The following is a 12,153-nucleotide window of genomic DNA, read 5'->3' as shown; positions in this document are numbered from 1 at the left end:
TGCATTATTAATTTAAGAATGGCTTTGATTTGATTTCCTATTTAAATCAGGTGAACTGCAAATAAATAGAATATTAATTGGGTTATGGTAATTTTTCTTCCTGTCTGTAATTCTAATCTCATTCAGCTCCAACACAGTGCAGTATTGTGTCTAGCCAATCACAGGTCCAGAACTGAATTTGGTAAGAAAGGAATGGCAGATCAGTAATAATCAGTAGGCTACAAGTGACATAAATGTTGTGAAGGCTTCAGGAGCATAATGTCGCTTTGGCAGTGACTGACTTCAAAACATCAAAATGCATCCAATCTTAAATATTTAGAGTACTCAGCAGAGAACAGTGTACTGTACACAATAACAATATTTTACATTTCTACAGTGCCTTCCATCTGAGTATCTGACTTCATTTTACAAGCATTAATGAAGTAAGCCCCATTTACATTAGTGATATAGGAACCATAAGTGGTGTTATGCCCATGTTATGGATGGATAAGCTAGGCACACAAGAGTTATGTCAGTTGACAGAGCCTGGAATAAAATTCAGGAGATTCTCAGTTCTGTTTTAGTGATAAGAGTTTCCTTTCTCTGCTCCACACAAGCATAGCTTTGCATGGGAACTTTTGGAAGAGCAGCCAATGCTAATGCATCTCTAATTTGTTTTAAAATGTGTATTAACTTGGACAATATATTTCACTAACATGAGGAGAATGCTACTTGTTATCTAATCACATAGATTGGTATTGAGTGATGAGAGGTTCTTCTGTTTACACATCTTGGGCAGAATTCTGAGACCTTGCTAACCAGGAATTGAAAATTAAAGTCTCTAATATTTCCTGTTTCCTCCTTCAACGTATATTTGGTTGTTTAGTTGGAAAGACACTGCAAGTGACATCACATGTTATTTCATACTCCAGACTGCACACTGCACTTCAGACTTGATTCCAGGCTAAGAAGACCATGAATTTAAATCCATTAAATAAATGCAATGAATCTCTTCATATTAGCCATGTAAATATGAGGATTTCTGAGAGCTTTAAGGAGTTGTCAGGATTAGTTCATTATTGTAAATTATTAGATGTTATGAGGATAAACTGAGACTGAGGGTGCTAATTGATTTATCGGCAGACAAACGGTCTGTGACAGAGCCAGTAATTGAATCAGAACTCTGGAGTTTCAGACCCCAGCTCTAAGCAATAGACCACAATCACTCTTTAAGACTTAAGGGTGGAATTTTCCATACAGCATAAGGAGTTGTGTCCAACTCCCAGTGACTTCTTATGGGAGTTGGGTGCCTAGCTTCCTTTTGCTCTGTTGAAAATCCAGTCATAAGACCATTTATGAATTTCAAAAGATAACCACTCCTATTTTTTATGATGTGTTGATCTGATCATTTGGATTCTTAAGCATGTAGCTGGTTTTTTTTCAGTGAGGGAGCTAGGACACTCTATTCAGCACAAATACCAATATTACCACATTGGCTTGTCAATCTTAATAGTGCCCACAGGAAAGCATTTTGAAGTGGCTGCTGAATCACCAGCAATGACTGATAAAGCAGGTTGTATTAAATGTACTCAATGCTAGCTCATGTTATACTCAGTGCTATCTATCTCAGCAGCACAAATATTCACTAGAAAAATAAAAGCTGAAAATCCTCATTACAAGAATTTTATCCTTAAAAAGTGCTGATATATTGTCTAGCAGAAAAGGGCTTAACTCTCTTATCAAACCAGTTTTACTTCAGAGCAACTCTGTCCACCTCAGTGGAGTTACTTTTGATTTACACCTGGGTGAGTGGAGAAACAGGCTCAGAGCTCTTTGCTTATTAGACCTGAAATTGTATCTGAAAAGAAACACACCTTATAGCGCATTGGAGTATTGATTTAGACTGTACACTCAGCTGCATCAGTGAAATCTCCACCGCAGTCAGAGTACCCTAACGCAGAATTTGGTCCAAATGTCCAGTTTTGATTGTATGTTTTTAAAAAAGTTATTTTAGTCAAATTGGAGAGAGAGCATCGTAGGACAGCTAAAATGATAAATGTATGGGAGGGATTCACCTGTGAAAAGACCTTTGTGAAATTGGTGACATTTAGCTTTCAGAGAAGGCTAACACCACTTGATTGAAATATTTAAACAAGCTAAGGGTTGTTAAAAAATTAAACTTGTTAAGTTTACATGGTATTTAACCATTGAAACAATGTACCAACAGAATTGGCAATTCATTATTACTTTGATTTGAATCAAGACTGTACATCTTTCTAAAAGATTTGCTATAATTCAGCTACAAATTATTGGGCTCAAGGGTGTTCAGTTACATATTAGGGAAGAATAATTTCCTCTACTGGAGGAATTAATGGGTGAAATTCTATGGCCTGTGTTATACTGGAGGTCCCGCTAGGTATCTTAATGGTCCCTTTGGGTTTTAAAAACTTTGCTTTATTTTAGTTTAATTGGACAAAGTAGACATAGGGGGTGTTGGTGTAGATTAACAGGTATAAGAATAATTGAAGCAAGTTTTATTTTACAGAGAAAGTTCTGAATAAGCAAAATGGGCTTTCTATTAAAGTAGTGATTTTCAAAAGTATTTAAACAAAAATACCAGGTGACTACATTACAACTTCAGTTAAGCAAACTTCCGTTGCTGGGAACTCCCTTTGTTAAAAACAGCAATAACCACTGATGTCTATTAATTACATTGAAAATTCTCTCAATTGTCGCTTAGCCTGCCTGCCTCCCTGCCTCAGTTTCTCATCTCTAAAATGGGAGTAAGAGAACACTTCCCTATCTCTCAGGGATATAGAGCATTAAACACTGTGAGGTATTCAGATACTACAGCAATCAAGATCATATAAGTACCTAAGATTTAGCCAAACTATCATGTACTCCATGATGATCCAACAATAGAAGCTATATATGAAATTCAATTAGATATGTTTATTTTCTGCTTGGGAATAGCTGACTGAATTTTTTGGGGGGGGTTAAGAGGGACTTAATAATTGATTTTTAGTTTGTATCCCCATGTTGGCTATGAAGTGTTTGCATAGTAGTATTTTTCCCCATTCTTACACAGGTGGTTTAAGAGGATGGGGCTATCAGAAGTGTCATTCGAAAGTTCTAGAAATAATAGTCCTACATGACTGTGTAACTCTGTAACTTTGTTTCTGAGCCATAAGGAGCATCATTGAAAATATTTACTTATTGTCTCTGGAGTGATCGCAATGAGAGAGATGGTTGCGAGTGATACATCATGGTTTTTTTTCTTAATACAGCTGTTGGTTTGATCATGTGCCAGACATTTAAAACAATTGTGATTTATCAAGTAGAGAGAGACTGAGAGAAAATGTCACCGTTCCTTGCCAGACTCCTTCAGAGATTGGGATCTGCCATAGTCAAGTGGGCTGGAGACTTATTAAAAAAAATGTCATCTGGAAAAAACATGTTTCCTATTTTATTACCATCTCTACGATTGAAAAGATGCACATTGGGGTGCGGAGGAATTTTAATGTACAAACAATGCTTTAGTCTTTTTCTCATTCTGTTATATAATCTTTAAGTAAAAAAATGAAATACCATTTAAGGTTTGGGCTTGGAGGCTGGTGGAAAAGCTCTCCACTGATCTGCTATAATAGAAAATAATTAGATATATTTCTAAAGTAATGCTTTTCTTTTTGTGTCATTCTTTACGGACTTCTTCGCTTAACGATTATGAAATAGTCCAGATAACAGCAAATTCAGTGTCCACACCAATTCTTGTGCAATGTGTGCTCTCCAGCTCTCTTGCTTCAATTTGTCTGGGTAACTGGATTGGCAGAAGGAGGAGTGAAAGGCAGAGAGGAATCTCATTAGTTAGTTCATGTCAAATCTTACTGAAAACATAGGACTGTTCAGACAGAAAGGGCTTTATGAACATGGAGAGGGTTTCACTGGAATTTGAAAGTGACCTACAAAATCTGGCATGTGAGGCAGCACTTCATATACATTAGTAGCTGAAAGCCCATGATGTTACATGGGTGTGGCTGCTGTGCCACGCAATCCACCATCTGTCGAGTCTACCTCATTACAACTAATGAAATTGTTGCATGTAAATTAGCTGTAGAGTTAAGATGTTTGGTTGAGTTACCTCTTAACTAGGACTTTTGGCTTGATGCACATAGGTCATAGTCACTTCACACTGACTCAACAAACATTCTGTCTGCCAGAGTGACACACACAAATTACTCTGCAGTTGATCAGTTTCGCTATTGCATTTCCTCCCTTTTAAAGCTCAAAATTGAAGCAGTGTGAAATACTCAAATGAAAGTCCCAAAGTACTCAAAATCAGTTTTGGGTCAACTTTGATCTGCATTTGCATACCCTGGTCTATGCTAAGTAGGGTGACCAGACAGCAAATGTGAAAAATCAGGACAGAGGGTGGGGGAGTAATAGGAGCCTATATAAGAAAAACACCCCAAAATCAGGATTGTCCCTATAAAATCAGGACATCTGGTCACCCTAATGCTAAGCAAGGCTGAGGTTTATGTAGATAGGAAACTTCCCTCTTCTCAGTCAGCCTCTCTTGCTCCTTCATCAACAGCTCCCCCCTTTTCGAAGATAGCTGAGATGAGAAAGGGGCTCTAAACTTTGCTGATGGGGAAGAGTGTAGCTGAGCAGTGAATCCCCTGAAAACTTGAATTTATTACTATTGTATTTGTATTACCATACCACCTAGGAGCCAGATCAAAAAGATGGTTGCTCCAGAGAAGAGCTTAAAATTTAACTTGAACCCTCAAATGAACTTGCAAAGGCTAATTTCATTCTTACTTCAAGGAACTGGATTGGTTTGTGTGATTTGTCTTGCTCTTCTCAGAATGCTGGGAAGATCCTCAGCTGGTATAAATTGTTGTAGCTCTATCAACTTCAGTTCAGCCTTATAAAAGAGGTCTGGATGTCAAATCTATTTTATGACTTAGTGACTGGTCTGAAATTGCTCAAAGGCTGACTTTGTATATTTTTTTTGGCGTCATGTCACTGCAGCTTAATATCCCCGTTTGTTTCTTGGAGTGAAACTATACAGCAAAGACATTTATAAATTACAATAGTACTTTTTAGATTTTGGTCCTTCTTTCTTTTTAAGTCATTCATCGGAGTCTGTGTATTTTCCTCTGAAAGAAAGGCCACAAAGTGAGACTCAATTGCTCACCAGATGAAAAGAAAATAATGGATGTATACAAAACCGGAGGCCCTTTACCACATATTGAAAACTTCATCTTTCATACAATAAGCAGCTTTTAGTTTTGATTTAAAAGCAGTGATTCAACATTTCATCCAAAGTCCAGGGGCCTTCAGTTTATATTATGGACATACCCAATGATAACCAAAATTGTGTATTTGGGAACACAATGTGAAGAGTTGTCACAGAGGTAAGTGTGACCATTTATTTAGTGGGGACTGTCAGGAAGTGGTGAACTCTTGAAATCAAAATGATGATTTATTGGGAGATACTAAAGAAACTTTGGAGACAGATGTGAACTGGCAGTTTCCAACCGTCATTAGATGTGATGTGTGTGCAGGCCCAGGACTAGTGTCTAATCTCACCACCTTTCCAAGGATTCTCTTTTATTCCTAATCAAGGCAACAATATAAACCTTACTCTGAACATCTGAGATGATTCTTCTAGGGTTTTGCCTTGCAAAACTTTAGCCTGAGCCCCAGTCTGTTGTTTGCCTTAGGGAAACTCCACGTTTTATATTTTGAGCTGAACTAATGAAATACTGCTGATGTTACTGTCAAGATGGATCCATAGAATAGCTTTGTATTGCCAATGCAGTGCCCTAGAACCTACTGTCCTGATACAACTGGGGTGAAGAATGCTTGAAATAGCAACATTTAAAATGAACACTTGGCCTAAGTGAGCAGAATTGATATTTAATCACCGCTATCACTTTAATCGGTTTAACTATCTCTCTTGTAATTCCAGTGACTATAAATTATATGTGAGTGTGTTATGGAACAGAAGGTGGTGGCATCTAATTATACAAAGTGTCTGAAACCTTGTGCTGCTGTACTGAAATCTAGATTGGTTTCAGTTTAGGTTTTTGTGTATGTGTGGTGACTACACTAATTAAATTTAACATACTTTTGAGCTCATCATTTCTGGGATAGATTCTTATTTTCCTTCACTGAAGTGAAATGAAAGTCATCCATCAAATTAGAAATTAAACTTTTTGTGGGAGTGCTCACGGAATAATAATAGGAAAGGCTAGAAGTTTAAGTCCAGTGACTGAAAGGTGGTACCATCTGATGGCTGTTTACTAGCCTATGTGAAATGAACTGATGATCTCAATCAAATTTCTTGTGTAGAGGTGTTCAATTACACAACCACTATTACCATTTGCATTATTTGCATCCTTGCTATCCATCCAGATGGAATCATTGTTAGGGTCAGGGCCTTTGTCTATGAGGCAGGCCCTTATAGGGACTGTACATGCAAGTCTTTTAGAAGTGCAATGGGGCTGGACTTAGACACTTGCCACGTAACTTTTGATGACTCTTAAGAGAAAGCACAGTTCACAACAGAAGCGTTTTGCTATCTTTCGTACAACGTGTGCAACAAGAAATATTCTCTGATCATGAGAGAGAACCATTTTGGCCTAATGAATAAACTTGATCTTGTTGCTGTTGCCATTGTGCTTCCTCAAACCCACTCTCCCAAAAGTTTGTTACCTGTGCATGTGGTTTCACCTCTATAACCAGAATGCAAGCTCTTTGTAGAAGGGACCAGAATTTGTAAACTGTTCTGTAAAGTGCCAAGAACATCTTTAGGTGCTGTAAAATATACGGAATATTCTACGACTACTACTAATTAATAAGGCAGACTTTTAAAAAGAACGATTGAGCCATGTAAACCCATGATATCTCTAAAAAACACCCACAATAGGAAAATTAACCATTTAGATCCCAATTCAACAAAACACTTGGGCATATGTTAACTTTGACCTCAATGGAACTACCACCTCCCTTCTTAAAGTTAAGTCTATCATTAAGTAGTTTGCTGAATTGAAGCGCTAGGTACTGCTCCTGGTCTCGATGTGAGTTTTAACCTGTTGACTGCTGTAGGAGCAAAGTTGGGATCTTTAACAGTCAAGATAAGCAACACCACCACATACAGCTCACAATAAAGTGTATGCTTACACTCTTTTCTCCAATTCAGTGCCCTCACATTCAGTTTATAAACTGAGACTGAGGAATGGGGACAAGATCTACAGTGATTTTTTTTGTTGCTGCTGTTTAACTTGACTATATAAAACAAGATTTTTTTTAATGTTACTTTACTTTTTTTTCTAATAGATACCACATCTTTATGTGGTTGGAACTGTTCTTTTTCCAGCTTGACTTTTTTACATGTGAAATGTTTTGAATCAGATATAAAACATATTGTATAATACCAGAAGGAAGTGGAAAATTTAAAATGGGCTTGCTTAGATTGAGGTAGTATCTCTGAAATATTTCTTGAGCTCAGTCCTGGAGCACAGCCTGCAGATTCAGGTTGTTTTAGTCACACCACTCTATTAGCCAGGGCTTATAAATAATATTAATTCTAATAATTAATATGCCTATTTATTTCAGGCAGTGTGTGGTCTCCTGTCAACATATTAGCAAGTTACCAGTTCTGCAGCTGATTTTGATTGGATCCCAATTATGCAGCATAAAGCAGCAGATGTTCTTGGCGTAATCTGATATCCGTTTTTATTCTGTATTTTCTAATGTATAATCAAGGATAGAGGGTTTGATGAGACCAAGGCCTCTGTCAAGCCCCCACCCCACTCTACCTCAAACTGATCCCTGACCTGAATAAGGAACAAACAGTTCTGCAGTAAAATTGTTTCATTCTGTGCTGTACCTTGTCCTGTTTAGTTGGAAAAATAAAAAACACTATGCAAGATCTGTTTGGACAGCGTTTTCCATCCTCAGCAACTTTCTCTATAACTGGAAAGTTGTAGGATTTTGTTTTTTTTTAAATATGTGAGACAAGAAAAATCCTTGTGCATAAATTTAATACCTCTTACTAGGAATAGATCACAAGCCTATGGAGAGTAATCACCTCTATTGTGGCAGATTTGACTATATGGTAACTGTCTGCAACAAGAATTAACAGGTTTCAAATGAAGAGGTGCTCACAGTGAAAAGGCACTACCGCTGGAATACTCTATTAAACACTGTCACTTTTAAAATTTGTAATTTAACCCAAGTAGAAACCCACCTAGATATGAAATGCAATTAGTTGATTGTTTGATTAATATTTGGCACTTCTGTATTATGTTTTTATGATTTCATGTACTTTTTTCACTGCCCAAAAGTGTTGTGGGTGCTAAAAAATATTCTATGGTCCTTTCCATTCCAAGGACCTTTTGTGAAGTATTGTAATCAGTTACCTAATCCGCCCAACAGACCTGTGTGGGAGGTAGGTAGATATTTCATCTATTTTCCAGATAGCTAAACTGGAGGCACTAAGTTACTTGCCCAAATTACTTCAAGTCAATGATAGAGCTGGTAATAGAACACAGGAGTTCTACTATCAGTGGAACCGCTAAACATTGAGGATGGAATGGAGGTTAAGGATAATCTAGGCATGGCCCAATATCTAAACAAATACTTTGCCTCAGTCTTTAATGAGGCTAATGAGGAGCTCAGTGATAATGGAAGGATGACAAATAGGAATGAGGATATGGAGGTAGATATTATCACATCCGAGGTAGAAGCCGAACTCGAACACCTTAATAGGACTAAATCGGGGCCCCCAGATAATCTTCATCCAAGAATATTAAAGGAACTGGCACATGAAATTGCAAGCCCATTAGCAAGAATTTTTAATGAATCTGTAAACTCAGGAGTTGTGCCGTATGACTGGAGAATTGCTAACATAGTTCCTATTTTTAGGAAAGGAGAAAAAAGGTGATCCGAATAACTGCAGGCCTGTTAGTTTGACATCTGTAGTATGCAAAGTCTTGGAAAAAATTTTGAGGGAGAAAGTAGTTAAAGACATTGAGGTCAATGGTAATTGGGACAAAACACAACATGGTTTTACAAAAGGTAGATCATGCCAAACCAGCCTGATCTCCTTCTTTGAGAAGATAACAGATTTTTTAGATAAAGGAAATGCAGTGGATCTAATTTACCTTGATTTCAGTAAGGCATTTGACACGGTTCCACATGGGGAATTATTAGTTTAATTGGAAAAGATGGGGATCTATATGAAAATTGAACGGTTAAAGGGGAGACCACAATGGGTCATACTGAACGGTGAACTGTCAGGTTGGAGATAGGTTACTAGGGGAGTTCCTCAGAGATCAGTTTTGGGACCAATCATATTTAATCTTTTTATTACTGCCCTTGGCACAAAAAGTGGGAGTGTGCTTATAAAGTTTGCGGATGACACAAAGCTGGGAGGTATTACCAATACAGAGAAGGACCGGGATATCATACAGGAAGATCTGGATGACCTTGTAAACTGGAGTAATAGTAATAAGATGAAATTTAATAGTGAAAAGTGCAAGGTTATGCATTTAGGGACTCATCAGTTAGAAGTAACAGAGGAGGAGAAGGACCTCAGAGTATTGGTTGATCACAGGATGACTGTGAGCCGCCAATGTGATATCGCTGTGAAAAAAGTGAATGCAGTCTTGGGATGCATTAGGCGAGGTATTTCCAGTAGAGATAAGGAGGTGTTAGTACCATTATATAAGGCACTGGTGAGACCTCATCTGGAATAGTCTGTGCAGTTCTGGTCTCCCATGTTTAAGAAGGATGAATTCAAACTGGAACAAGTACAGAGAAGGGCTACTGGGAGGACCCGAGGAATGGAAAACCTGTCTTATGAAAGGGGACTCAAAGAGCTCAGCTTATTTAGCCTAACCAAGAGAAGGCTGAGGGGAGATATGAATCCTCTCTATAAATATATCATAGGGGTAAATACCAGAGCGGAAGAGAAATTATTTAAGCTCAGTACCAATATGGACATAAGAACAAATGGCTATAAACTGGCTATCAGGAAGTTTAGACTTGAAATTAAATGAAGGTTTCTAACTATCAGAGGAGTGAAGTTCTGGAACAGCCTTCCAAGGGGAGTAGTGAGGGCAAAAGACATATCTGGCTTCAAGACTAAGCTTGATAAGTTTATGGAGGGGATGGTATGATGGGATAGCCAAATTTTGGCAATTAATTGATCTTTGACTATTAGTGGTAAATATGCCCAATGGCCTGTGATGGGATGTTAGATGGGGTGGGATCTGAGTTACTACAGAGAATTCTTTCCTGGGTGACTGGCTGGTGAGTCTTGCCCACATGCTCAGGGCTTAGCTCATCACCATATTTGAGGTCGGGAAGGAATTTTCCTCCAGGATAGATTGGTAGAGGCCCTGGGTTTTTTTTGCCTTCCTCTGCAGCATGGAGCCTGGGTCACTTGCTGGAGGATTCTCTGCACCTTGAAATCTTTAAACCATGATCTGAGGATTTCAGTGGCTCAGACATAGGTTAGGGGTTTGTTGCAGGAGTGGGTGAGTGAAATTCTGTGGCCTGCATTGTGCAGAAGGTCAGACTAGATGATCATAATGGTCCCTTCTGACTATAAAGTCTATGACTCTATGACAGTCCTCTGTTTTGACTATTAGAATTGTGGTGTCCATTCTTTTTATTAAGTAAATGTTGGCATATTTCTAACAGTACTTCGATATGGGATACTAAAATGGAACTTACAGTGGAAGTTTAGATTCTGTCTTCACTATAGAGCCACCACCAACACATCCATAATAAAGCACAAGTATACACCTAACACGATTGTTTGGGGGAAAGCTATCAATTTCCTTATGATTATAGCTGTTGTGAAAAATACTCCAAGAGAAATTAAGATAAAGTATTACAGAAACCCTGGAAACTACTCTGTTAAGGGATTATCTATTTTTCATTAATTCTACTTTGTTTTTCCTCTGGCTTTACAGGGCACAATGACTACATGTGTCCTGCTACTAACCAGTGCACCATCGACAAGAACAGGAGAAAGAGCTGTCAGGCCTGTCGGCTGAGAAAGTGCTATGAAGTTGGAATGATGAAAGGTGGTACGTACACAGCAACAAACACATTTTTTAGCACTGATGGCTGCTTAACTGGACAACCAACAGAGTTAAGCAAAGAGGCAACTATTGTTGTTGGCCAAAAACCCCGAACATGACAAAACAAGGGTGATATCCTGGCTGAATCAAAGTCAATGGAAATTTAGCCATTGACTTCAGTATGGGTAGGATTTCACCCCTAATATTTTATAATTCATTTGTTTTCTCACAAGTGGATTTGTCTGGCCGCAGGCTATCATGAGTGAAATCCAGTCCTAAAAGTTGTTTCTTTCTGCAATATGCCATTCAGCACTCTGTGAAACAAACTGATGATCTCAGTTCAGTTCCCAGTGGACAGGTATCCATATTGTAAAACCCAGCATCATTATTGTCATCTTGTGGACTGTTTCTGGGGGTAGGACAAGAGTTGTATGGGAACAGATAGTTAATTACCATTTATCTAGGTCAAGCATTAAGCACATTGGTGGGGTAGTTTGGAGAAACTTACAGTACTGCTGCTCCTACTGTACCACTTCTGCGGATTAACAAAGGGTTGCCACCTTCAGAGCTATTATTCCAGCACCCTGCAACAGCACGCAATGCACCTGAATTAATTTCTTTTTCCGGTATTGAAATATTGAGGACCTGATTCTGATCTCAGATACATTGAGCTAAATCACAAGTAATTTCACTGAGACACTGCAGTTATGCTGGTATGAGAGAAGAATCAGTCTTAGATGTCAACACTAGTTGCTGCACATCCCAAAACTGATTGTACTAGAGATATCTGGTGTTTAATGTTTAGAGGAAAAGTTTTATAAATAGATGACACTGCCATCAAATAACCTTTATTGTGCTGTTCTCAGAGCAATGGTTCTTTCCAAGAGGCCTTTGGGATGTTTTAGTAGTGAATTTTTTGAGCATTTCCCCAGTGGATGTCTTCTCTCCCTCCTTTAAATTACTGTTCCTTTTAGTTACGAGAAACAGACAGAAGGCAAGGGGAGGGGACAGGCAGAGATAAAAAAAATTAATCATGACTAATCGCATGTTAAACAATAATAGAATGCCACTT

At 38.2% G+C, this 12,153-nt stretch overlaps 1 protein-coding gene across 1 annotated transcript in view; it reads left to right on the top strand.

Annotated features, from left to right (window-relative positions):
* ESR1 (estrogen receptor 1) overlaps window positions 1–12,153 on the top strand; it is a 311,043-nt gene that overhangs the window by 191,387 nt on the left and 107,503 nt on the right. Inside the window, exon 4 of the mRNA XM_050951601.1 lies at window positions 10,971–11,087. Within this exon, the coding sequence (XP_050807558.1) occupies window positions 10,971–11,087 (117 nt within the window). The remainder of the gene's footprint in view (window positions 1–10,970; window positions 11,088–12,153) is intronic.

Source organism: Gopherus flavomarginatus, chromosome 4, assembly GCF_025201925.1.
Source record: "Gopherus flavomarginatus isolate rGopFla2 chromosome 4, rGopFla2.mat.asm, whole genome shotgun sequence".
Taxonomy (NCBI): Eukaryota; Metazoa; Chordata; order Testudines; family Testudinidae; genus Gopherus; species Gopherus flavomarginatus.
The sequence above is the reverse complement of the archived record's forward strand: the minus strand, read 5'-3'. Positions and strand labels throughout refer to the sequence as shown.